The sequence below is a fragment of the Orcinus orca genome, chromosome 18 (assembly GCF_937001465.1).
Source record: "Orcinus orca chromosome 18, mOrcOrc1.1, whole genome shotgun sequence".
Taxonomy (NCBI): domain Eukaryota; kingdom Metazoa; phylum Chordata; class Mammalia; order Artiodactyla; family Delphinidae; genus Orcinus; species Orcinus orca.
The window spans coordinates 63,053,210-63,080,769 of record NC_064576.1 but is presented as its reverse complement, the minus strand read 5'-3'; the positions used below and the strand labels follow the sequence as shown (position 1 = coordinate 63,080,769).

At 39.7% G+C, this 27,560-nt stretch overlaps 1 protein-coding gene across 10 annotated transcripts; it reads left to right on the top strand.

Moving 5' to 3' along the window:
* The first annotated feature begins 600 nt into the window (after positions 1-600).
* NEK3 (NIMA related kinase 3) lies at positions 601-27,319 on the top strand. Of its 10 annotated transcripts, XM_049701335.1 has the most exons (18): positions 767-783; positions 1,320-1,403; positions 3,106-3,275; positions 4,756-4,849; positions 5,201-5,298; positions 6,507-6,590; positions 7,404-7,471; positions 7,564-7,650; positions 9,680-9,734; positions 15,863-16,063; positions 16,607-16,679; positions 18,433-18,479; positions 20,983-21,085; positions 21,952-22,068; positions 22,170-22,208; positions 22,330-22,464; positions 24,137-24,263; positions 24,900-27,319. In XM_049701335.1, the coding sequence occupies exons 3-18, from the start codon at positions 3,159-3,161 to the stop codon at positions 24,979-24,981; spliced, it is 1,527 nt and encodes a 508-aa protein (XP_049557292.1). In that variant the 5' UTR covers positions 767-783; positions 1,320-1,403; positions 3,106-3,158; the 3' UTR covers positions 24,982-27,319. The 10 variants fall into 10 exon arrangements, 9 of the variants coding, with proteins under 9 accessions (XP_049557293.1, XP_049557292.1, XP_049557294.1 ...); XM_049701336.1 differs by lacking the exons at positions 767-783; positions 1,320-1,403 and adding an exon at positions 601-731; XM_049701337.1 differs by lacking the exons at positions 767-783; positions 1,320-1,403 and adding an exon at positions 825-946.
* The last annotated feature ends 241 nt before the right edge of the window (positions 27,320-27,560 follow it).

Here is a 27,560-nt window from a genome sequence, read left to right as displayed (position 1 = left end):
GATATACTTTCTTCAAGGTTACCCATGACCTTCTGTTGCTAAATCCGATAGGCTCTTTTCAGACCTTGTAGTTGGGTCAGCTTTTCAGACTGTTTACCACTGCAGTGTCTCTGACATTATTGCAGCGTAGTGGTTAAGGGTCAGACTCTGGAGCCAAACTGCCTGGGTTCTAATTCTACTTCTACCACTTATTAGCTGTGGGACCTAAGGCAAAGAACTTAACCTCTCTGTGCCTCAGGGATAATAATTGTACCTACCTTTAGGGTTGTTTTGAAGATTAAATGAGTTAATATCTAACACTTTAGTCCTATTCTATGCACTTTACATGCTAAGCTCACTTAAAAGAGTGCTTAGCCCCTCGTAACTTGTATATGTTATCTATAATAATGGATAGGTGTGGCCATCTTTGGGGGACCATTAATCTGCCCTCCACGCTTGTCAAAGTTCACACAATTGGTAAGCTGAGTGCTGTGCCCATGAAACTTATCTACATGGGCTGTTGGCTTAAACTGGTGACAGAACTTACGTTCCGCGAAGGATACTTTCCCTCAATATTATTGGCATTGTTCTGGAGCGACGTGGAACAACACTTTGAAAACGCGCCCTTCGTAGGCCCGGCTACCCCTAGCGCCTCCCGCTCGACCCGGAAGCTTCCTTCGCTGGCAATCCGAGAGACGACCCGCCGACCCGCCCCCCGGAAACGCGCCCGGCTCAGGACCTCTGGGAAGCAGGTGAGGCGGCCGGCCGGGCAGGCAACCTCCGCGGGAACGAGGGCGGGGACGGGTAGGCGCTGGGCACTGGGCCGCCGGCGCCCACGCGGGGTGGGGGCGAGCGGGACCAGCGCTCCGGCGCTCGCGGACCCGGGCCTGGGGGTCGCGTGGGTAACGCGGGCAGGGATGCGAGGCGGAGCGGCTTTTCCGGGAGTGAGGATCGGATCTCCCCCGAGGTGCGGTCACCGCGCTCACTTTCTAAGCTGCATACTACATTTACATTTGCACATCACTTTATTAGCCTTTGATCGGAATAGGCCTGCGAAGCGACGCTTTTGTCATATTCAGAGCATATACAGGTTTTTTAATGAGCTTAGGTGTGTAATGAGTAACAGGGGAAAACGTGGACGGAAAGGACCAAATGTGATTTTCAGCTAAGAAAAGTCAGTGGTTGTTCTTGCTTATCACTTACTGTCCGCTCACAGAATAAATACCCGAAGTAAAAAAGAATAAAAATATGGGAAAACTAGGTCTTCTTGTCAAATCGTGTCATGCCAGGGGTCAGTTAGAATAGCGTCAAAGAACTTTTTTCTTTCACGTCATATCCAGGAAGACCTTACTGTCCTTGAAAAGAATTGTTTCTGAAGACCATGCATCTGATTTGGTTACATGGAGAAATTCTAGAGTTTCCTGGTGAGTCTAGGTAAACAGGAGTGCAAATGGTCGCTAGAACTGTAGGTTTTGGTTTGTAATTTTTGCTTTACCCGCCATGCTCTCTGGACCTCATAAATCTTTGTGGTGTGATTTTTATGAAAATAAAACACTACAAGTAAGTTTTGTGAAACTCAAACTCATTCCAGTGTTTTTTCTGTAATGAAAAAAAAAAGCATCACCTTTCTAAGGTTTAATAATAATAATAGCTGCCGTTTATTCAGGGCCCCCTATGTACCAGGTAAAGTGTTAGGAACTTTATATTCATTCTTTCTGATGTATTAAGAGATCCAGCGAGCTGCTTCATCCAGGAAATATAAAAGGGAGACTGAAGTTCAAGGACTCTGCTTAACATGTCTTCTTCCTCCCAGGCGCCTCCAACTCAGCATGTCCCCAAAGGAGCACATGTCTCCCTTCCCCACGCCTTTCCCCACCCACCCCACTGTCACCGCCAGAAAAATCAAACCCAAAACGCCAGGCACACAACCGCCATGCCTTTCCTTTTTCTCAGGGAAAGGTATCAGTATTTGCCCAATATACACCAGAAACCTGAGTCTACCTTGTTCCCTTCTCCCTACTTGTCCCCCATAAATCTGTAACCAAAAATCTTGCCAGTTCTTTCTACATGTTCCTTCCCGTTGTCTTCATCCCCCTTGCCACCCCCCTATTCCATTGTGTCATCATTTTCCTGCCTTTTCTGTGGTAGGAGTCCTGCTCCGGCCCTTCTCCCCTTTCCCCTGTCTGGTCCCTTGCTCTGCAGCCAGCATGAGCAATTTTTCTAAGCTGTAAATTTGCTCTCTTGGTTAAAACCCTTCAGAGACAGCCTGTGAATTACCCCAGGATAAAATCCAGCAACCTGAACTTTGCTTACAGTGACCTTGAGACAAGGCCCAGTCTGCCTTACTAGCCTTACAGTCCTCTTTCAAGTCCTTGACCTGAAACAATCTCTTTTGCTCTTAACTATGCGATTCCCTCTGCCTCCATCATGTCCCTCCTCTTTGCCTAGATATCTTCCATTTATCCTTCAGGCTTCAGCCTAAATATCCTCTTCCTAACTCCCCAGGATACCTCTGCCGAGGACCAGCATGACCCTCCCTGTAAGACTCGCCACCCTGCATTTGTTGAGGCCTGCGGTCCCATCTGCTTTGGAGTGTGCATGATGGCTGGGGCTGAATGTTGAGAGATTTGTTCAGGATTATAAAACCTGGCATGCATGCTCTGTGTCCACCTGTTGAATGAATAAAGGAATAAGTCATCCTATCATGGTGATTAGAGCTACTTTGAATTAATTCTGCCTTTTGAAAGTAAATTTAATTCTCAGGGGTTTTTTTTGTGGGCGAATCTTTTTTTTTTTTTTAATTGGGGTATAGTTGCTTTGCAGTGTTGTGTTAGTTTCTGCTGTACAGCAAAGTGAATCAACTATATGTATACATATAGCCCCTCTTTTTTTGGATTTTCTTCCCATTTAAGTCACACAGAGCACTAAGTAGAGTTCCCTGTGCTATACAGCATGTTCTCATTAGTTATTTATTTTATACATAGTAGTGTAGTATATGTCAATCCCAATCTCCCAATTCATCCCACCTCCCCCTTCCCCCCTTGGTGTCCATATGTTTGTTCTCTACGTCTGTGTCTCTGTTTCTGCGTTGCAGTAATTCTCCGTTGTTTCTGTTTTTGAATCTAGGTTGGGAGAGCCGGTGGTGACTGCGGGAGTGGAGCCCCTGTGCGGTGCCCAGCATGGACAGTTACACAGTCCTGAGAGTGATTGGGGAGGGCTCCTTTGGCAGAGCCCTTTTGGTTCAGCAGGAGAGCAGTAATCAGATGTTTGCCATGAAAGAAATAAGGCTTCCCAAGGTCACTGCTAAAGCAATTAGCTCATGTTGAAAGTGTACATGTAATTTGTATAGGAAAACAAGTTCTTGAAATTTAACATGGAATTGCTCCTTTGTGCAAAAGATTTAATGGGTTTATTCATTAGCTTTACAAGGTCTTGATATATCTTAGGTGGTTCTTAGGATATTGTAATTAACAAAAATAATCAAGGTTTGGGTGGTGATTGCTGTTTATCTCAATGTGAATAATTTGTAATAATTTCCAATTTTGCATACTTAAGGGTGTAGGGAAGCTGCCCAAATGCAACTCGGGTGCCATATTAATGAAAAAAGGAACATCAACATACAGTGAAGAGCTGAGACCTAAAATGCTGACCTTTGGTATCAGGGAACCTATTCTGTGGATTAGCGTATAGGTTTTATTTCCCTGTAAGATGAGGAAAGTGCTGATTTATCTGTACAGTTGACCCTTGAACAACACAGGTTTGACTGCTGTGGGTCCACGTAGATTTTTTCAATAGTAAATACTACAGTGCCATGCGATCTGAAGTTGGTTGAATCTGTGGGTGCAGAACCGAGGAAATGGAGGGCTTCCTCCATACATGGAGGGCCAGCTCTGAGTTGTACTTGGAATTTCAACCCCGTGCAGTCAATGCCTCTAACCTTGTTCAAGGTCAAACTGTATTTGTCACGATGTAACACAGTTGTCAGGTGAAAGAAGCCATACCATGGAGGCTGCCTAATAATGTTTTGATCAACTAAAAAAAAAATACATTTTAATAAAATTCTCAGAGTATTTTTTTCCCACTGCAATCTTGACCTCGTTTAGTGGGCATCAGAATCACCTGGAGAGCTTGTTAAACCAGATTGCTGAGCCTTAACCCCTGAGTTTCTGGTTGTGTAGTTCCTGGTGAGCCTGTGAATTTGCATTTTTAACAAGTTCCCAGCCGGTGGTGATGCTGCTGGTCTGAGCCCCCTTGGGCTAGTACATAATCAGTTGCAGTTTCTTAATTATAAGTCATTCAGGATTTTATCCTCATAGAGTAAGTTAGGGGATAAACAGTTTTGGAAACTTATTTTGCATATGGTCTTTGCCCATCCATGCTGCTGTAATACACGAGTATATATATTTTTCATCTGAACCAGTGGGCTGATAAAGTGATGCAGACAGTAAAAACATGAAAGCCCTAGTTTTTCTTTAAGGAGCTACTATTGTTGATGGCATCCTGGCTCTCCAAGTCAGGTTATACTTAGGCTGATGATAAGAGTAGTTTACATTCTATACTTGTAAAGATATAAGAGGTCAGCTTAAGCATGCATATAGCCATAGTTGAGAAATCTGCACATGTTTTCTCGTGGAGTTTGATAAACTCAATTGGTCAGAGTACAGTGCTATGAAATTGTGTCTAGCATTGAAATACCTTACAAACTACTATAATATCATTTTACTATCAGTTTTATTATGAAGTATTACATTTACGCTTATTTAAACTTCCTTCTAGTTTTTCTCTGACACACAGAATTCTAGGAAGGAGGCTGTTCTGTTAGCCAAAATGAAACACCCCAATATTGTTGCCTTTAAGGAATCATTTGAAGGTAAATATGAATTTCCCCCAATACATGCATTTCTGAATTTGATTCATGGCCACTGAGGCTTTGTTTTTGTTTTTTTAAATTTATTTGGCTGTGTCGGGTCTTAGTTGTGGCTGTCGGGATCTTTGTTAAGCCATGCAGGATCTTTCATTACGGCACGTGGGCTCTTCCTCGCGGTGTGTGGGCTTCTCTCTAGTTGTGGCACGCAGGCTTAGTTGCCCTGCGGCATGTGGGATCTTAGTTCCCCAACCAGGGATCAAACCCCCGTCCCCTGCATTGGAAGGAGGATTCTTAACCACTGGACCACCAGGGAAGTCCCTGGGGCTTTCTTAAAGCGTCTTACATTTGTTTCAGCTGAAGGACATCTGTATATTGTGATGGAGTATTGTGATGGAGGGGACCTGATGCAGAAGATTAAACATCAGAAAGGGAAGTTGTTTCCTGAAGATATGGTAAGAGACCAACTTACATAAGTTTCCCTCAAGGTTTGGAAGCAACTTTTCTCATAAAATTTGTATGTGTTAAAATAAAAGCATTGCTGTCTGTGATTACCTGACACACTAGTTAGAAATGACTCATTTCTGTATCCATGATGTTGCTTAGTGAGATGTGGCTGCCTGAGATGTTTTTAGGGAGTAAAATAGATATAAGTTTATAAAATATCAAGGAATAACACTTCCATGTTTAGAAGAATTTCAAAATTGTATTATTTATCATTCTACTAGACATTTAAAATTTTTATTTTTTGTATTGAAATTTTAGAAGGCAGATGGATTTCTTTTGTATTTCTAGATCATCTGAAGAATGAAGCCTGCACTTCTGGTTTTCAGGAGCACCTATTCTTAGTCTTTTTCCTTCTACAGTTTAGCATAGTCTCTTAAAATACTTACTGCCTTTTTAATGGAAAGTTGTGTATTAAATATTATTGGAATGAGTTGACTAAGGAAAATACTTCAATAAACAGCTTTACTGGGGCTTAGTTTGATACATGGTATAACATGTTTTGAGAGTATATTAGTATAAATATTTTTCATCTAGAAGTTGTATTGTTAAGAATATGGGTTCCATTGTAGCATGTCAGCCTGGCTTCAAAGGATTGTTGGTAATATAATGAAATCTTTTAATGTTAACATATGAATATTCTGAAAAAGTGAATGAAAATCCGATGTAATGATTACACTATAAAAAGTTATAGCACATTCATTTCTAAATGGCAAACTACTTTTATTGTATATTTAAAAAATATTTTATTTGGTTAAATACAAGAAAACCATAGTGGGATTTTTATTAAAATAAATTGTTGGGAATTCCCTGGCAGTCTAGGGGTTCGGACTCCGCGCTTTCACTGCCAAGGGCCCGGATTCAATCCCTGGGGGAACTAAGATCCCACAAGCCGCGTGGCATGGCCAAAAAAGTACATAAATAAATTGCTATTTAGATCATACATAAGACGATGACACATATGGGATTGGTTCACAGCTTTTCTGAATTTCTCCAGGCAACACTGACTCTTAGTTGAACTATGTAATTTTCAGGAGTTCTGTACTTATATTATATAAAACTCAGGTCAGCCAGGGCCTGAAGATGATTCTTTGGGATTTGGGGTTGCCATGAACCCGTTATTGCATTCTTGCAGATTTGCATGCTTTTTTCCTTACAGATACTTAATTGGTTTACACAAATGTGCCTTGGAGTAAATCACATTCACAAGAAACGTGTGTTACACAGAGATATCAAGTCCAAGGTAAGTGGAAACATTTTGGTCCTAAAAAAAAAAAATCGAGAACTATTTCATTCCATGTTTTTTCTGTGTTATTCTCTTTCCTTCTGGGGCATTTTTATCTAGTTTAGAAATATTTCTCAATGTAATATTGATATTTATGCTAGCCAAATAAGGTACTACTTGAGAACAGGTCAGTAAATCTCTTTAGTAGTGTATGGTAATATGTTCCAGCTCTCTTAGTGACTGTTTCCTAAGACCACATGTTCTCAGATGGAAAACGGTTGAGACCAGGGCCTGCCACCTGGAGTTACCGGGACACAGGTTCTCCGGTCAGTTGAGCAGGGTCTGCCGATACAATCTGAAGCTTGCCTGTTAGATTTCTAATCAGTCATCCTGAATTCCCAAGCAGGGAAGTGCAGCTGTCCAGAGGGTATCTTGTCTTTTTATGTTCCATTCGAGGACTCGGCTGTCAGCATTTCTACCCTTGACCTCCATCATCAGCAGCCTTTGAAAGACAGCTTCTGCCGGCGCTCTCTGCCTTATATTTGTTTGTTTGTTTATTTATTTATTTTTTATACAGCAGGTTCTTATTTGTTATCTGTTTTATACATATCAGTGTATACATGTCAATCCCAATCTCCCAATTCATCCCACCCCCACCCCCACCCCGCCACTTTCCCCTCTTGGTGTCCATACGTTTGTTCTCTACATCTGTGTCTCTATTTCTGCCCTGCAAACCGGTTCATCTGTACCATTTTTCTAGGTTCCACATATATCTCTGCCTTATATTTGAATGAGGGTAGATGTAATCTGAGCTCTTCTTTTTCAATGCAGAATATCTTCCTCACCCAAAAGGGAAAAGTAAAATTGGGTGATTTTGGATCCGCCCGTCTTCTCTCCAGGTATGTATGTCTCTTCTGTAGTAGTGACAGTAGTCGAAGCATCATCATTGAGAAACGCTCTGTAATCGTTCTGTGCCTCTTTCTGGTTTTAGTCCCATGGCATTTGCTTGTACGTATGTGGGAACACCTTATTATGTGCCCCCAGAAATTTGGGAAAACATGCCTTATAACAATAAAAGGTAAGTGATGTATGTAGTTGGTGCAGGGCTGACAGTTTGGTACAGGCATTGTAGCCTACAGGTGAAGTTTGGTTTTTAAAAATGTATATGTGAAAGCAGTGTAGAATTTAAATTCCTAGGCCTCTAGATGAAAGTCATAATTTTCCCACTGTTTTAATCAGAGCTGAGAGGAGCTACATGTAAATGCTGAAAGAAAGGTTAGTCATTTCTGGGAACAGTATGCATTATATTACTGCTTCGCAAACTTTGCTGCTCCCGACTTTAAGAATCCCAAAGCGCAGGTTGTAGCCATATCGGTTAAATCCAAATGTCTGGGGGTGGGCAGCAGGCATCAGTAATTTTCCAGGATCACTAAGTGAGTCCCATGTGCGGCAAAATTTGGGAACCACTGGATTATGTCATTGAGTTGACATTTACAGGACTAGATAATAAGCACTTGACTGATAGGTTGATTATCAGAAGACAGTATGAAGTCCTTATGATTTAAAGCATAATTTTTTTCTGAATATAAGTAATATGTGCCCATTGATGGAGTGGGTGGGCAGGGGAAGGATTGGAAATGTAGAGATATACAAGAAAGGAGATGGTGATCACCCACTTTTACACAACTACTGATAACATTTTGGGTTTTTTCCCCCATCCATTCTCTTTTTCTCCTAAACTTTGTTTATATACTCTATATACAATTTAGTATCCTGCTTTCTTCACTTTATATCATATTCACTTTATCCCATATTAAAACTCTGCATAATTATTGTTAATGGTTGCATAATATTTTAATACATGGGTCTTCCAAAATTTATTTCACATTCCTCTGTTATTGGCCTTATGATATATTTCCAATTTTCAGTATCCTAAACAGTGCTGTGATTAACATGCCTTTTGTGCATAAATATGTCATTGTTGTCTATCACATTCTTGGCACGAATTCCTAGAAAGAGAAACACCCACAGGTTCTTGTTACCATCTGCCAAGTTGTTTTCTGAAAAGGATATGATAATCCATAATAAATAGACTCCTTTAAGAGTAAAACTGACTGAATTGGAGACAAAACAGCTATGAAGGGACTTCCTGGGACAACTGGGGAAATCTGAGTTTGGACAAAATATTAGATAATAGTATTGAATTAAGGTTAAATTTCCTGGATGTGATAATGGTGTTGTGTTCATGAGGGAGAGTGTCCTTGCTCATAGGAGATACATGTTGATGTGTTTAGGGGTGAAGTGTTTGATGTCTGCAGCCTTTCTCTCAAGAGGTTCAGATCTAGAAGCAAGAGCGGAAAAGCAGGCAAACGTGGCAAATGCTAATGGCTGAGAAACCTAGGAAGGAGCATGTGGGCATTTACAACTTCCCTGTAGGTTTCAAACTTTAGAAAATTAAAAGTTGGGGGAAATAGTTGATAAAAAAAAAAACCTTAGTTAAAATGAAAAGAATATCATCTAGAAAAAGTCTGGGGGATGACAACTAGGTGGTGAGAACTCTGGAGGAAAGTGGAGGTGCTTAGTTTGAAGAAGGGTGGGCGTATAGGGCAAACTATAGAACCCTTTGCTGAGCTTTGAAGAGCTCTTTTGTGGAAGAATAAGAAGGCTGTCCCTTAGAGCCAGCCACTGGGGGCACAGAGAGCTGTCCATCAGGATGTGTGACCAACGGCCAGGTGTGGTACAGGCAGTCTGGGTGAAGCTGCACTGGATGACTTCTAAAGCCCTTCTGCCAACTCTGATAATCTGAGTCCATGGATATTCCTCTTGCACCAAGTATTGATGCTACTGAACTGATACCCGAACAACCCAGGTTTGGAGGGGCAGGGGCTGGGGAGCAGTCAGTTTTATTGTGAACATTACTGTTAGTAAGTATCTAAGTGTTAGACCAGAATTGCTGTATATTTTATTTCAATAGCTAAGAAGTACCTGCAATGTCTGTTCTTATTAAAGGTAGAGTAATTTTTTATTTTTTGTATTACAACGTATACATATTTTCATATGATAACTCATAACCCACTCATCGTTACATTGCTTCTTTATGCTTCCAGTGACATCTGGTCCTTGGGATGCATTCTCTATGAACTCTGTACCCTTAAGCATCCAGTAAGTATGGCGTGCAAAATGGGAAAGGCAGCCTCTGGTTGTATCGGGCTAAGTCCTAAGTAATTGCCAGATTTCATTTGGTGGTTTGCTTCCTTAGGATGAGTTCATTATAAGATTTTCATGTTTCCAGTTGCTGTCATCTTTGCTTTGAGCTACTTTTGTAGTATATACTAATAGGAAATTTCCATGATTTAGTATTTATAGTACTATATTTAGCTTGCCTCCCTCCTTCCTTCCCTCCCTCCCTGCTTCCCTCCCTCCCTCCCTTTCTATCTTTGTGAATTTGCATATTCTAGTTATTTTGTATAAGTAAAATTATACCATATTTTTCCTTTTGTGTGTGGCTTATTTCACATAGCATAATGTTTTCAACGTTCATCCATGTTGTAGCATATGTCTGAATTTCATTCCTTTTTTATGACTTAATAATATTCCATTCTATGTTTATACCACATTTTGTTTATCCATTCATCTGTTGCTGGACATTTGGGTTGTTTCCACCTTTTGGTTATTGTGAATAATGCTGCTGTGAACATGGGTGTACAAGTATCTATTAGAATCCCTGTTTTCAATTTTTGGGGTATACACAGAGGAATGGAATCGCTGGGTCACATGGTAACTGCATGTTTGGCTTTTTGCAGAACTGCCCAACTGTTTTCCAGAGTGGCTGCACCATGTTTGTACTTTCCTTGTTATCAGTTAGATTTCACTTCTTCCAGTTTCTTCTCTAACTGAAATATCATGAGAAAATAGACTTTGCTCTATATTATATATTTTTTAAAGATATTTTAAAAATAATTTAACATAAAAAGAAGTTAACTCACTTGCCCTGCTTGTTTGCAGTTGTTTATTGCACAGAATTAATAATTAGTGCTGATCCCTATTAAGTGTTAGCTTTGCATAGTAATAAATTCTGTTCTTTGGGCACAGATTTGAACTTGGCTCTAGCAAGCATTTTCACAGAGGTGCTTGAGAACATGTAGAGCTCATGAGAGTGCGTAATTAAGAACATCCTTCTTTCCTTCTTCACCACTAGATGAAAGTAACTCAAATGGAAGGTTTGCACTTTTTTTTTTTAAACATCTTTATTGGAGTATAATTGCTTTACAATGGTGTGTTAGTTTCTGCTTTATAACAAAGTGAGTCAGTTATACATATACCTATGTCCCCATATCTCTTCCCTCTTGTGTCTCCCTCCCTCCCACTCTCCCTATCCCACCCCTCTGGGTGGTCACGAAGCACCGAGCTGATCTCCCTGTGCTATGCGGCTGCTTCCCACTAGCTATCTATTTTACGTTTGGTAGTGTATATATGTCCATGCCACTCTCTCACTTCATCCCAGCTTACCCTTCCCCCTCCCCGTGTCCTCAAGTCCATTCTCTAGTAGGTCTGTGTCTTTATTCCTGTCTTGCCCCTAGGTTCTTCATGACCATTTTTTTTTTAAGATTCCATATATATGTGTTAGCATATGGTATTTGTTTTTCTCTTTCTGACTTACTTCACTTTGTATGACAGACTCTAAGTCCATCCACCTCACTACAAATAACTCAATTTCGTTTCTTTTTATGGCTGAGTAATATTCCATTGTATATATGTGCCACATTTTCTTTATCCATTCATCTGTTGATGGACACTTAGGTTGCTTCCATGTCCTGGCTATTGTAAATGGAGCTGCAGTGAACATTGTGGTACATGACTCTTTTTGAATTATGGTTTTCTCAGGGTATATGCCCAGTAGTGGGATTGCTGGGTCGTATGGTAGTTCTATTTGTAGTTTTTTAAGGAACCTCCATACTGTTCTCCATAGTGGCTGTATCAATTTACATTCCCACCAACAGTGCAAGAGGGTTCCCTTTTCTCCACAAGGTGTGCACTATTACTGAGAGGTCAGCTTCCTTGTATATAAGTGGCTTATAATACCAGCTGCATAATTAGAACAATGTGAGAAACTTGAAAAAATGCTGACCTAGGCCCAGGCCAGACTAATTGAATTAAAATCTCGGGTATCCTAGACATTAGTGTATTTTGTTTTTGCTTTTACATTGAATTTGTATTCATTTGGGGGCATTAAAAAAATTTTTTTTTCTTTCCAGTTTTACAGAGATATAATTGGCATATAGCAGTGTATACATTTAAGGGGTACAGTGTGGTGATTTGACTTAGGTGCACCGTGAAATGATTATCATAATAAGTTTAGTGAGCAGCCATCATCTCATATGGATACAAAACAAAAGAAAAAGAAAAACTACTTCTTCTTTGAGATGAGAACTCTTAGGGTGTACTCTCCTAACAGCTTTCACATGGAACCTACAGCAGTGTTCATCATGTTCACTGTGTTGTACATTACATCCCTAGCATTTATTTATCTTACAACTGGAAGTTTGTACCTTTTGACCACCTTCATCCAATTCCTCTTTCCCCCACCCCCCGCCTCTGGTAACTACAAATCTGATCTCTTTTTCTATGAGTTTGTTTGTTTTTGAAATATAATTGACTACAACACTGTGTTAGTTCCTGAGACGTTAGTGGTTTTAAAATAGGTGATTGTAATGTGTAGCCCAAGTGGAGAACCACTGTTGTGTACAAATAAAATTATTTTTTAAATTTCAGTATCTTAATTAGGATTATATTCTTTATTTCCCTAATTTTGTCCTTTTCATAAACATTCATATACATGTTCTTATTTTTTCTAGCAAGAATAAGTAGTAAGGAGTACAGTGCCCTGAATATTTATATTTGGCACTGTCTGCTCTGTTGTCTGCTTTAAAAAGGCAAAAGTAGGGCTTCCCTGGTGGCGCAGTGGTTGAGAGTCCACCTGCCGACGCAGGGGACGCGGGTTCGTTCCCCGGTCTGGGAAGATCCCACATGCCGCAGAGTGGCTGGGCCCGTGAGCCATGGCCGCTGAGCCTGCGCGTCCGGACCCTGTGCTCCACAAGGGGAGAGGCCTCAATAGTGAGAGGCCCACGTACTGCAAAAAATAATAATAAAAAGGCAAAAGTAGTTCTCAAACCTTTAGGAAACGCTGAAATTCAATATAATGGTTAGAAAGCCTGAGGCATTTGGGAATAAGATTATTACCCCTAATTGCAGATGGAGACACTTTGAGAAGTCAAGAAGTGTGCCCCAATTCAGACATCTGGTAGATATATGGCAAACATGTCTCACTTCAGTGTAAATTTTAACTATAGTCTGCTTCTCTAGAACTGTGTATATTTGTGTGTTTATAATCAAAGCAACCTTTTAACTTTTTCAAAAAAATAATATTGCAAGTTGTTTTAAGGGAGTATCAAATAAACAACATTTTCAGTTCAGACATATGGATAAAAATTTAGGTCTTAGCTTGCCTCACCCCTTTAGCTTCATATTTTCAAGTGTACATACATGATCTTTGGTTTGTGGTGTTTTTAGCAAACAGTAATTAATAGTAAATGAGTGGGCTTCCCAGGTGGCGCAGTGGATGAGTGTCCGCCTGCCGATGCAGGGGACACGGGTTCGTGCCCTCGTCCGGGAAGATCCCACGTGCCGCGGAGCGGCTGGGCCCGTGAGCCATGGCCACTGGGCCTGCGTGTCCGGAGCCTGTGCTCCGCAACGGGAGAGGCCACAACAGTGAGAGGCCCGTGTACCGCAAAAAAAAAAAAAAAAAAAAAAATAGTAAATGAGTAATTGTTTTAAAAATGGCTCAAGTTGAAAAAAATTCTTTGTTTAGCCAAATTTTCATCTGGCTTCTGAACCTTCTCCTAGACCCATGTGTGCATTCCCTTGCAAAGTCCAGTTTTATCAAGAACCCTGGTAAGTTGAGCAAGAACCCTCCACCCTCAATGTCAGATTGCCCTTGATACCTGATCAGGTTCCTCATCCTCCACAATTCCCCAGCTGACGTCTGACCCCTCTGGTCTGCCTTCAGCAAGAATCCTGTTAGATTGGTTTAGACAGAGTCCCCCCCTTTTTGTGTGTGTGTGTGTGTGGAGTGCTATTCTTTTTTTTTTTTTTTTTTACATCTTTGTTGGAGTGTAGTTGCTTTGCAATGGTGTGTTAGTTTCTGCCAGAGTCCCCCTTTTGCCTGGATGTTTCCTGTTAGTAATTTTCCATCCGGTGATATCTACCTTGTTCATTAGATACAAATTCCCACTTGCCCATGCTGTGTTTGCCTTTAAGCCCAATCTCTCTAACCCTCTGCAAAATTCTATCGCAGTGGAGCCTATATCTGTTACAATGGTCCTGAATAAAATCTGCCTTATCATTTTTAACAAATGTCATGGATAATTTTTCCATGACAATATATTAACATAGCTTCACTGTTGTTTGATTATCAAACCTCTTAATGTAAATTTAAATTCTGGTTTTTATAGGGGAAGTTTCATAATCCTATTGATTATATCAATAAACTACATCTGGTATAAGTAAAAAAGCCTGAGGCAAAGCAAATTCAGTCTTATTTTTCATTACCTGAATTTTTCCTTTGTTATATGTTTTTTTCCTTTATTACATGTTGACTTTTCCTTTTTCATATCTTCACTTGTATGTATTAATAGGGTAATGTACCTCCAAGGCAGAATGCCATCATGTTCTTATATTAAGTATTGCTGAGGCTGGCACCTAATGTTAATTGCAGTGTGTTTATTTTTTTATTTTTTATAAATTTATTTATTTATTTATTTTTGGCTGCATTGGGTCCTCATTGCTGCGCGCGGGCCTTCTCTAGTTGCGGCGAGCAGGGGCTACTCTTCATTGCGGTGCGTGGGCTTCTCATTGCGGTGGCTTCTCCCGTTGCAGAGCACGGGCTGTAGGCACGCGGGCTTCCGTAGTTGTGGCTTGTGGGCTCTAGAGCACAGGCTCAGTAGTTGTGGTGCACCGGCCTAGTTGCTCCGCGGCATGTGGGATCTTCCAGGACCAGGGCTCGAACCCGTGTCCCCTGCATTGGCAGGTGGATTCTTAACCACTGCGCCACCAGGGAATCCCCCGCAGTATGTTTATTATACAATGAAAACTTCAAATGTTATTCTGGTATGACATTTTATATCCCACTCTATTACTTGTCAAACGGTGATAACTACTTTGATGACATGGAAGGTAAAAAGGATTTTGCAGCAGGAGTTTAAAATAGGAAAAGTCTAAAGTGCATTTTGTCAGGGAGCAGGCCTGGGGATTTTTAATTTTTTTTTTATTTTTTAAATTTTATTTATTTTTGGCTGTGTTGGGTCTTCGTTTCTGTGCGTGGGCTTTCTCTAGTTGCGATGAGCGGGGGCCACTCTTCATCGCGGTGCATGGGCCTCTCACTGTCGCGGCCTCTCTTGTTGTGGAGCACAAGCTCCAGACGCGCAGGCTCAGTAGTTGTGGCTCACGGGCCTAGTTGCTCCGCGGCATGTGGGATCTTCCCAGACCAGGGCTCGAACCCGTGTCCCCTGCATTGGCAGGCAGACTCTCAACCACTGCGCCACCAGGGAAGCCCAGGCCTGGGGATTTTTGAGGAGGAGAGAAGCAAAGAAACATTACATTTATTATAAGCCTTAATATCATCTGACTTTTTAAAAAGCCATATGTATGTATTACTTTGATTTTTAAAATATATTAAAAATGTGTATCTGTGAAAACGTTGATTTGAGTAATAAAGTACCCAAAACAGGCACTGATGGTAAGACTTCCTCCAGATGGGAACATCTTTTACTATTTATGTTTACCTTTCTCCTGAACAACCATAAGATTTTTAGAATAGTACCGGTTGGAAGGTGGGGTGGGAGTTTGGGACTAGCAGATGCAAACTGTTTGGATAAACAACAAGGTCCTACTGTATAGCACAGGGAACTATATTCAATATCCTGTAATTAAACCATAATGGAAAAGAATATGAAAAAGAATGTATATAGATGTATAACTGAATCATTTTGTTATACAGCAGAAATTAACACAGTGTAAATCAACTGTACTTCAATAAAATAATTTTTTTGAAATACAAAGAAAAAAGTGTGATTAGTAAAAAAAAAAGATTAGAGAACAGCACCTTAAAAACACCTCTAGGGAGAAGAATTTCTAAAATTAAAATAATTCATATAAATTCAGTTCAGCTGGTATTTACTTATTTCTGTTCTCTTTCCTTCTATCTGCTTTTACAGTTCAGTTTTGCTTTTCAGTTTCAGGCAAATAGTTGGAAAAGTCTTATCCTCAAAATTTGTCAGGGGTCCATGAGCCCACTGCCATCCCATTATTCCTATGAGCTTCAGCATCTGATCAAGCAGATGTTTAAAAAGAATCCCTCATATCGCCCTTCAGCTACAACTCTTCTCTCCAGAGGCTCTTTAGCTCGGCTCATCCAGAAGTGCTTACCCCCAGAGGTATGGTACATGTGAGATTGACTGTGAACAGTTTTCCCAGTGTTTGTTATCTTCTAAACACAATTACATGTTATACATGCCTGTAAAAATTCAAATAATGCAGACGTATATAAAAAAAGTAAAAAGTTGAAACGTCCTTTCCCTCCTCTTCTTTCCACGGTGCTATTCCCCAAATATAATGATGGATATTGTTTGCATTATCCTTCCAGATCTTTTTGGACGTATATAAATGTCTGTTTGTTTAAATTACGTGGATCTTTTATTTATTTATTATTTATTATTTATTTATTTTTCTGGCTGTGCCTTGAGGCATGTGGGATCTTAGTTCCCTGACCAGGGATCGAACCCTTGCCCCCTGCAGTGGAAGCACGGAGTCTTAACCACTGGACCACCAGGGAAATCCCTACATGGATCTTTTAAATGGCATTTCTACTTTTCAACTTTATTGCTGTGGGGAAGAACCTTGATAATTAAATGATGTTATGGCAGTATCTAAAGAAAAGCATCTTTCACATCTTTAAATTCTCTGCTTTAAACTTTCAGATCATCACAGAATATGGTGAACAGGTATTAGAAGAAACCAAAAAATCTATGCCTAGTACACCAAGAAAAAAGGGTAAGAATTTTGAAAAGCTTATTTTTTGTGTTCTTTTAAAATACAGTATAACAAAAAGGAAAAATACAATTTTCAAGTTATTAGAGATGATTTCCAGATACTCCTCAAATCAAAATTTGCTTCTTATTCCTTCAGGCATAATTCTATACCGAATCTTATACATTTAGTTTTCCAGGAATCAAAAAGAACATAGTTTGGAGATTTTAGAGATGTAAAGATTGTTCTCTGTTTCATTTTTAGAACCATATTTACTCTAGTTTGTTATGGATCAGGTAGAAGGATTCTGTGGTCTTACCTAGGAATCTAACCATGAAAATATAATATAGGAAGTTGTATCCCTAAGGACCATCTTATAAACAAAATTTTTTAAATGGAGTCTTTTTAAAAGTTGGAACTGTCCACATAATAGGTGCACAAAATTTCCATACATCTGTAGTCAATCCTGAGCAAATTTCAAGTGTAATTTATTGTCTCTTTGGAAGTTGTCATCTCAACTTTTTCAAAGCTCTTTTTGTTGCTTTTCATTTGTCATCAATGACACATCTTTCATCTGAAGAAATCCAACAATGACCAGGATAAGAGAGAATTAAGACGTGTAGGTCATCCACTGTACGGAGATGTTGTAAAACCTCCGTTATTTAGTGCCTGTTATCTTAGTGTTATATACTACAAAAGAAACATTTCTATTTTTTTAAATTTCTTTTTTATTGAAGTATAGTTGATTTACAATGTCATGTTAGTTTCAAAAGAAACATTTCTAAACTATACTGTTTTCTTGAAGTTAAATTTTAAATGTTACTTTTGTAAGAAATGTAAACCCTTTTAGTGGTATAAACCCTTCAGTCTTACAATTCAGCATTTTTTTCCATTACTTAAGAGGTAGTCAGTTACCTTTGCTTCAGCAGTTTTAGTGTTGATTTTATTTTATGTACTGTTTCGTAGCTTCTGTTCACATCCCAGGGTAGTGGGAAATTCGTTTTAAAATGCTGAGCAGCAACAACAAAAGCAGTCTAAGAACAGTTTCAAGACAGTGTAGTTTCAAGATAGGAAAGTGTAGTTTTACAATTTCTAAAAAAAAGAGGAGTAAGCCAGTGCGGAGGAGCCACCAGATGGAGAGCACGTGTCTGGTGGTATCTCCATCTAGTCTGTAGCCAGTGAGACCAGAACAATGAAAGCTGTGTGAGGGCAGGGACCGTGTCTCATTTGCTCACTGTTGTATCCTCAGTGCCGTCATCACAGATGCTCAGTAGCAATTGTTTAAAATGCTGAATGAATGAGGAACACGGACCCCAGGCTCTGGCAGCCGAAAATGAGGCAGGAGCCATCCTGCCTCCGTGACTGCTGCTGGGCCCTCATCAGGGAATAAGTAGCTGATTTCTTGAGAGGGATACCTATTCCACCTACTGTAATAGCTGTCAGGAAAAGCAGACTGGGTAGCAAGCTTATGTTAAAGGTGATAATGACCTTCCCAGTATACAGAGCGTCTTACCTTCTGGTGCCTAAATGGGTTGGCATAAGTGAATAGAGATGTCTTAACTTGCAGATGTTAACATTAGAATAAATCAGCAGAAATAATCTCTTTAACAGCTGAGGTGTATTATTAGGCAATTAAAGCTTGATATCACTGTATGGGCTAGTGCTTTGGTTCTTTGACTTTAAAAACTTCATTTGTCTTTGTCACTCAAGCTTTGTGCACATCATATTAGAAGCCTTTATGTGTTTTCTCTCTACCTTCTCTTTTCTCTTTGAGCAGACCCCAGCAGAATCAGGATAGCTTTGGAAAATGAAGCAAGCACAGTGGTAAGTGCTTTAAAGTTAAATGTCTAAAATTGTCTACCGGGTACCTGGCATCTTTAGGTGCTGGGAGATATTTGGAAGACTGTTGCCTGGTCCCTGGGTTCAGGAGTTTTTCATCTTTGGGCCTGTGAAGTAACTGGCGGCTGTTCTTTGTACTGCCAGCTGAGCCACTTTAGATCAGCATTTTGTAAGGTCGGATCTTAACAAACGGCACCGCGAAACAGAGGAAAGCTTCAAGTGAGCTTTATTAGGGAGCGCTCCCGGGCGAGGTTCACTGGTCCGAGAGAAAGGGGGCCAGAGAAGTCGCACCTGGGCGAGGGTTGGGCAAGATTTTATAGGGGAAGAAGGGAAAGGGGTGTGGTGAATCTGGGAGGGCGCAGGGTATTCCTTATTTGGTGGTCTTTTCGGGTATCCTGGGGGACCGTTAGTCCCGCCCCTCGAAAGGCGGGAAGGCTGGGCTGGGTTCAAAGTCCCCAGGTCAGTTCCTGGAACTGGGTGGTCCGGAATGTCTCCAGGGCAGGTTCTGGAACTGGGTGGTCCGGAGAATTTCGGTCTGATGCAACCTGTGAATCTGATTGTGTTCCCCTGCCTCGGGCCAGTTGGCCTTACACATTTATTTTTTCATTTCTAATTATGGATGACAAGATGTGAGCGAACTTAGCCCTGCTTATAGGCATGAAAGTCTTGTTTTAGCCTGGCTCTTGGTTGGATTTGTGTGTGTGGTACTATATATATATATATATATGGAACATACAATTTATCACTTCAGCAATTTTTAAGCTGAATTGTAAGAATTTAATGGCATTAATTACATTCATAATGTAATTTTTCATCACCCCAAACAGAAACCCTTAAACAATAACTACCCATTCCTCCCCACCCTCCCTTCCACCTCAGCCCCTGGTAACCTCTATTCTGCTTTCTGTCTATGAATTTGCCTATTCTAGATATTTCAAGTAAGTGGAATCACACAATATTTGTCCCTTTGTGTCTGGCTTCTTCTGCTTAGCTTAATATTTTCAAGGTTCATCCATGGTATAGCCTGTATCAGAATTTCCTTCCTTTTTATGGCTAAATAATATGTAGATCACTATTTTGATCTTGACATTTTTCTGTTCAAAAACTTTTAGTGCCTCCCCATTAAGCCCACAAATTGAGTGGACATTTTTCAGCCTGGAATTCAAGGTCCTGTTTGTCTCATTTGGCTGCAGGCAGCTGTGCCCTTTTACATGATAGCACTGTTAAGTCATAAATAGTAACAGCAAATCCACTTCCCAGTTTTGCCACACCCAACCCAGTAACTGGTGTCCTATTGATAATTTTTCTCTTTCTTCATCATTTTAATCAACCTTTTAACTCCCAAAGGAAAAGCTGTAGTAACAACAAATGATTCTGTTTATGGAATGTACTAGCAATTAAACTTGTAAATTTTTTGAATGAACCTTAGGTTGTAAATAAATAACACCATTCCCCATTATGTTACTACAAATGGAATATATTCTGCCCCTGTACTTTTTTCTTTGCATAGTAATATCTGTTTATTTCCAGCTTTATTGAGGCCTAATTTATATGTAGTAAGATTTACTCATTTTTAGCATGCAGTTTGATGAATTTTGGTAATTTTATACAGTCATATATCCAGCACCACAGTCAAGACATAGAAATCCCATCCCCCCATTTGAAAATGCATTTAATGCACCTAACCTACCAAACATCCTAGCTTAGCCCAGACCACCTTACATGTGCTCAGAACATTTCCATTAGCCTCCAGTTGGGCAAAATCATCTAACACAGAGCTTATTTTATAATAAAGTGTTGACTATCTCATATAGTGTATTCAATACTGAATTCAAAGTGAAAATCAGTGGTTGCCTGCGTACAGAATAGTTGTAAGTGTATCGGCTGTTTACTCTTGTGATCACGTGGCTAAGTGGTAGCTTTGGCTCTCTGCCACTACATAGCCTCACGAGAGGGTATCATACGGCATATCACTAGCCCGGGAAAAAGAGCAACATTCAAAATTTGAAATACAGTTTCTGCTGAATGTGTATCACTTTCACACCATCATTAAGTCGAAAAATCGTAAGTCGAACCATCGTAATTCGAGGACCGTCTGTATGGTAACTTTATAAAATATTTCATTTTGATATTTCCAGCATGAAAAGCCCAGAAATTTTTCATTGCTCATTTCCTCTATAAAGACCTCTCAAATATCTCTGTCATTTTTATATATCCTTTTCACATTTGCAGTGACTGATATTAATGGCTATTAAGGTGTATGACTATTAATATACATATATTTATACATATGTCTGTTCATATATATGGTTTTTAATATACACATATATATGATTATATGACTTAATTTACATGGATGGGGTTCTGTGGTTATTGATGTTTAATCCATCTACATTTAAAGTTAAAATAGCTGTCCTTGCCTACTTGTTTACCTTTTTTTGCAGCAATTCAAGCATTACTTAATCTTTATTTTTAATTTCTTTTAAAGCAAAGGGAAGAACCAGGTGGAAAGTGTAGCCACACTGACTTAGAAAGCATTAATAAAAATTCGGTTGAAAGTGCACTGAGGAGAGTAAACAGAGAAGAGATAGGTAAGTTATTCAAATTCTAATCATTGTATAAGTGGAGAACTGGGGAATATACAAGGAATACCAGTTTCCACCTTACTAGGTCGTAGGCTTCATAAGCAAGTAGATAGGCAGATTTGTGTTTGCTTATCCAGTAGTGTTACAGGAATAATTTATTTACCTATAAAAAAAGAGAAAATCATGTTTATTAATAAGAGGCTTCAGAAAAAATAGTATTTGTTGTGCTCTCCACCATAAAAAACCTGGCACACAGTGTCTACCTTAGTCCTCTTGGGCCTTTAATTCTTGTACATTGTGTAATGTGTGAGTATATACATAGCATTTAAAAAATAAATAAATTTATTTATTTATTTTTGGCTGCGTTGGGTCTTGGTTGCTGCATGCGGGCTTTCTCTAGTTGTGGCAAGCGGGGGCCACTCTTCATTGTGGTGCGCGGGCTTCTCATTGTTGTGGCCTCTCCTGTTGCAGAGCACGGGCTCTAGGCACGCGGGCTCAGTAGTTGTGGCTCATGTGCTCTAGAGCACAGGCTCAGTAGCTGTGGCTCACGGGCCTAGCCGCTCCGTGGCATGTTGGATCTTCCTGGACCAGGGCTCGAACCCGTGTCCCCTGCACTGGCAGGCGGATTCCTAACCATGGAGCCACCAGGGAAGCCCCTATACATAGCATTTTTAAAATTCACTTTAATGATTAGCTTTACCTTTTCATCTGGATTTCTTTTTCATTCCCTTTACTACTTAGACTTGAAAGAGTGTTTTTAGATCTGAGTTTGAAAGAGAAAGGAAATACTTTTCTTTTAGAGAGATACTTGTGTGCATATAGATGAATAAATAAAAGAATAAGCTCAGCAGTTCTTCTTTACACTTTAAAAGCCAGTTCACCAGGTCCTCTCAGGCGACAGTGGGAGAAAAATGTATCCAGTACAGCTCTTACAGCGTTGGAAAATGCATCCTTACTCACCTCCAGTTTAACGGCAGAGGATGTTAGAGGTTAGTAGATTGAATTCTATTATTTTATTATGGAACGTTGTCTAGTAGGTGTTTAATGAGCCAGAGTTTTTTCTTTTTTTTTTTAATGTCACTCTGTGAAGGATATTTGGTTATCACACATCAGAGCGCTGCTCATACAGGCAAGTGAAATAGATCTGGGTAGAGAGTTAAATATAATTAGCTTTGCTTGAAATATGATCTGAAGATATATGCTGAAAATCTTTTTTATTTGGGACTAATTTTTTATCTTTTCCCAACTAGGTGGTTCTGTAATAAAGTACAGTGAAAATAATACCCGTAAGCAGTGGCTCAAAGAGACTCCTGAGACCTTGTTGAACATTCTTAAGCATGCTGACCTCAGCTTGGCATTTCAAACATACACAATATATAGACCAGGTGATTCATGTCTGTTACATAACTGTGGAAACCCTTTGATGTTTTGAAAAAATTGTGGTAAAATATACATAACATAAAACTTATCATTTTAGCCATTTTTAAGTGTACAGTTCAGGAGCATTAAGTACATTCACATTGTGCAGTCATCACCACATTCCATCTTCCAAAATGGAAACTGTATCCATTAGATAATAACTCCCTGTTCCCTCCTCCCAGAAACCCTTTGATCTTAAAGTTATGAAATATTTAATAGCATTGTAGTTTTAGGTTTTCTTGAATCTTTTCTAGCCAGTCTGAAGCCATAATTAAAATTTCCCATAGAGCTTCATTCCTTCTGTTTACCCATTTGTTTGCTTATTTTTTAATAATCATGTGATCACTTTGAAGTGTGGCCCATTTTTACCGTGCAAATACACCCCTGCTTTAGGGACTCTGTAGCTCAGACTTTATCCTAGTAAACGCTGAGGAACTTCAAGGTTTCTTTGGCTCTGTACTTGGATTCTGTTATATTGAGTAGAACACACACAAAAAAATGAACAATTAGGATTTGACTTTTTTTATCGTTTCTACAGACATTTTCACTAAAATTATACAACATTTTTAAGATACTATCCTTAGGAATCTGGGCCAAAGGACTGAAATAAGGGTGTGTATGTGTGAGTGCACGTGTGTTTAATTTTGATAATTCAATTACTAAAGCCATCTTGCTTGGTTTAAGATCTGAGATAAATTATGCCAAGGAGAGATAAATTATGCCATGGTGTGGCAAGCCTTGACTGTATGTATTGTAGCAGATTTAGTGTATTTGTTGATTTGATCGGTATTTATTGAGTGCCTAACATGTACTAGGTTAAGATTTAAAAAAAAGAATAAAACATAATTCCTTCCTTGAAAGAGTTGGTTATTTGGGAGACCAACACACAGGCAGAGCATTGTAGAGCTATGTACCACGTGTCTGATAGAGCTGTGTGCAGACAGTTATGTGTCCTTAGGAGAGGTGGGTGCATTGGGAGGCAGGTGTTAAGGAAGGTTAATGATTATGACTTTTGTTTTAGCAATTATAGATCCTGGATTTTTTTTCTGGTCCATTGATGAAGATGTTGTCATTTCAGGAAAGTCACTATTTTAAAAATATATCATAAATATATATATATATATATCATAGCTCTATTGTGAAAGGATTTTTATAAAGATTGAACCCACATTTTCATGTTAGGTTATCGTTTTGTAAGCAAAAATCTGAAAGTAGTTACTATCTGGAAAAAAATTTAAAAGCATGCATTTGGTCTTAATTCCCTAATTTTATTCCCCTCCATTGGGAAAACTTAGGGGGAGGGGAGAGCTCAAAGGAGAAAAAATGAACTGTTACCTAGCTGTCCAAAGACAACTTTTAATGCTTTAAATATGGGTTCATATATTTGAGGGTTTTAATTATAATTTTCTGAGTTTTGAAGAAAGTGCTGTTTAAAAATTTAATACCCATACTGGTGCTTACTGGGCCTGTTTTATGCCAGAATCATGCTGAGTAATGCAGGGAGACACTACAGAAAAATACAGAGCATGGCATTGCCCTCAGTTAGCCCACAAGCCTTTGGAGGAATTTAGTGCAACATGAATGAAATAAGTACAAACTGCTTAACTTGGCATAATTTCTGTTAATATTCCTCTGAAGGTGCAGAAGCGTTCTTGAAAGGCCCCCTGTATCAGGAAACAGAAGCATCAGATGATGTTGATGGAAGTCATGATTCTGTCATTTTGGATCCAGAGAGACTTGAACCTGGACTGGATGAGGAGGATACGTAAGTGATATACCCAGATAGCGTGTGCGTGCATGTCATTTAAACTGTACTTTAGGGCTTCCCTGGTGGCGCAGTGGTTGAGAGTCCGCCTGCCGATGCAGGGGACACAGGTTCGTGCCCCGGTCTGGGAAGATCCCATGTGCCGCGGAGCGGCTGGGCCCGTGAGCCATGGCCACTGAGCCTGCGTGTCCAGAGCCTGTGCCCCGCAACGGGAGAGGCCACAACAGTGAGAGGCCCGCGTACCGCAAAAAAAAAAAAAAAAATTGTACTTTAATCATTTCTGGTTTAGCAGGATCTGGTTATGTTACTTTACATCATTAATAAATACTTATATCTTGATCTTTTGTCTGGCATGGTATTATCACAGAATTCCTGACTGAGCCATGTGTTTATAATCATTTAGCTTGGACTTATTTTTTAATATACCAGATTTTTATATTGAAAAAGTTGTAGAAACATTGAAAGGAGTGATCCTTTGGAAGGCTAACCATTTTTGTTCCTCTGTTCGGTTGCCTTATGGAGCTTAGTTTTCAAAAATGTCGGTATTGTTACGGTGGTGTACTGCTTTGAACCCATCGACAAATATTAACTGTACTCCTTAAATGGAGGCTTGATATCCAGATTGTTTTTTCACAGGGACTTTGAGGAAGATGACAACTCTGACTGGGTATCAGAACTGAGACAGCGAGCTGGCTGGCAAGGAGTGTCTGATGGATAACACCCAAGGAAATGTTCCTTAGTCACACTGAGGAGACGTTTAACATGAGGAATTGATATTTGGATAATACTTAACTCACAGGATGTGTATTTTCCTTTAGAAACAGAGTGAAGAGAGGGAAACTGAATATTTAAAATTATTCCTGGTTAGTATAAGGTATAAAAAATCTAGAACTCTTATGAGTTTTTGAATTCAGAGGAGAAGGCACAGCAGAATGGGTATGAGGTTTGGGCTTTGCGGTCAGAACGGAAATTGAATGCTACCACCTATTGCTTGTGTGACTGTGAGAAATTAACCCCTTTGAGCCCGAATTTCCTCAACTACAAAATGAGGATAACAATGCTTACCTCATAGGGATGCTGACCTTAGACCATCACGGCAGCCCTTAATGTTATTATTTCCATTGTTATGATTTATGCTTATTTCTATGTAGCTCTTTTTATATCTCTTAAAGGTTTGAGGACCTAAATATATTTAATTATAACATAATAATGCGTGTGATTTTTCAGTAAGGCCTATTTCTGGGTAGTGATCAATCATCTTCAGTGATCACCAACTACCAGCTGTCCTTAAATACAGCCCCTCACAGGATGCACAAAAGAGCCCAGGTCGGAGGATCAGCCATGGGAGGAGTGGGGTGGGCTACAGAACTGGTCAGAAGTTGGTGGTCCTGTATATGAGAAAGGAATGGGGCCAAAGGTGAGAAGTCCATACAGCAAGTAGCAGAAACCAGTGTTGTGGAACTAATGGCGGGCAGGACCCCAACACGTCTGGGTTACCATGACACACATGTGCCGAGGCCTGTCATTTCATGCTGTGATACTTTAGTGAAGGGAGACTATTTTACTAAAGCAACTGGCTCTTCGCAGGGGATCCCACAGGGGCAAGTGTGGGAACAGCATAAGCCTGTCCTGGGACAGGGAACAATGCTCAAATAAACAAAAGGGGGAAATAGTTGTGAGACTACAGTAGGATCATTAATAAAGTTCTGCTGAAATGTGGACTATGTATGTCTTTTAAAGAGTTAAACATTTAAAAAAAATCTTAACATACAAAAACTGTCATAGCTTTCACTACCCCCGCTCCCATCCGCCATTATTTATACTCAAAACATTTGGTCATCCTTAGTCTCCTCTGGTCTCTGAGTCTCTCCATCTTCCCTTATTTTTCAGAACCCTGACATTTTTGAGGCGTACTGGTTAGATGTTTGGTAAGATGTCCCTCATTTGGGGATTGTCTGATGTTTTTCTCATGATGGGACTGAGCGTGAGTGTTTGAACACCACAGACGTGAAGTGCTCTTCCCAATACATCCTGTCAGGGATGTGCCATCTCCTCACGACATTACTGCTGTTGTTAACCTTGATCTCTTGGCTAAGGCAGTGTCTGCCGGGGTCTCTGCTCTAAGTTCCTAATTTTACGTTTCCATGTTCTAGTCACTCTGAGACACTAAATCCAGCCTATTCTCAAGTGGAGAGGATATTGCCAGGTACTCGGCTTCCATAAATACTGTATTTGATACCTCTTAGACATCTCAAATCTTAGCACTGCCCCAGGGTGGAAACGTTTCCAAACCAACCAACACAGGGAACTTGAAACTATGTATAGTTACTGAGAGACTGAATGAATCTTGATGGGATGACAAATCCTTTTGAAAGTCAGATGGTTTGCAGGGTTTTGCTTATAACAGAATTTCAAGAGATTCTAATGGATGATTAGAAACCAATTTTAGAGATAGATTACTGTGTAATTCTTGACATACAACTAGGCAAGAATTGAGGGTCACTTTTAACAAAACTTCCAATTCCATTTGTTTACTTACACGAATAAGGTTTTTCAGCACTTACAGCTTTAAAGAAAAAGAGATTAAAAAAAAGAGGTTTGATGAAATAAAATTATTTTTAAGACAGGACAAGAATCTTTTTTAAACAAAATTTTCTCTCTGTCGGTTTCTACCACTACTACCCCTTTTTAGTGTGCATTGTGCATGTGCATTATACATTAGCTAGATCCCCTTAGAAGACACAGAAATGCCTGCTCACGAAAAAACACAAAACAACAACCCCCCCCCAACAGCAGTTTTCTCTTGTCAGCAAGGTAACTCCTCAGGGGATAACGTTTCTTTCTTAATCCTGTAAGGGGTCACGATGACCCACTACTCACCTTGCTGGACTGTGTAAACTGTCAGTATGTTACTTTGACGTACAATATAACCTTTGTCTTGAAAACGTATGTAATTGTGCTTTGGGAGGAACAATCCTCAGAGCTTTCTGAAAGACTGTCCCCTGGGTTATAATCCTCAAGTTGGCTCAAATAAAATTCTCCATTTCTTTCTTAGATTGACTATTGATTAATTTTTCATGGACAGACTCAATGTTGAACTTTGTCTATTCCAGCAAAAAGCGTTATCTGTGGATACTAATTGAGCTAATTGGGGAGAAGAACAGGAAAGCCCATTCACGTCTTTAAGAGAGAAATTTCCAATACTATGTTACTTTTTATATTTAATAAATATTAGTTCGTGATTTGGATCAGTTGTGTACTACTAGTAATTTTAATGAATTTTTAAAAGCCTATTAG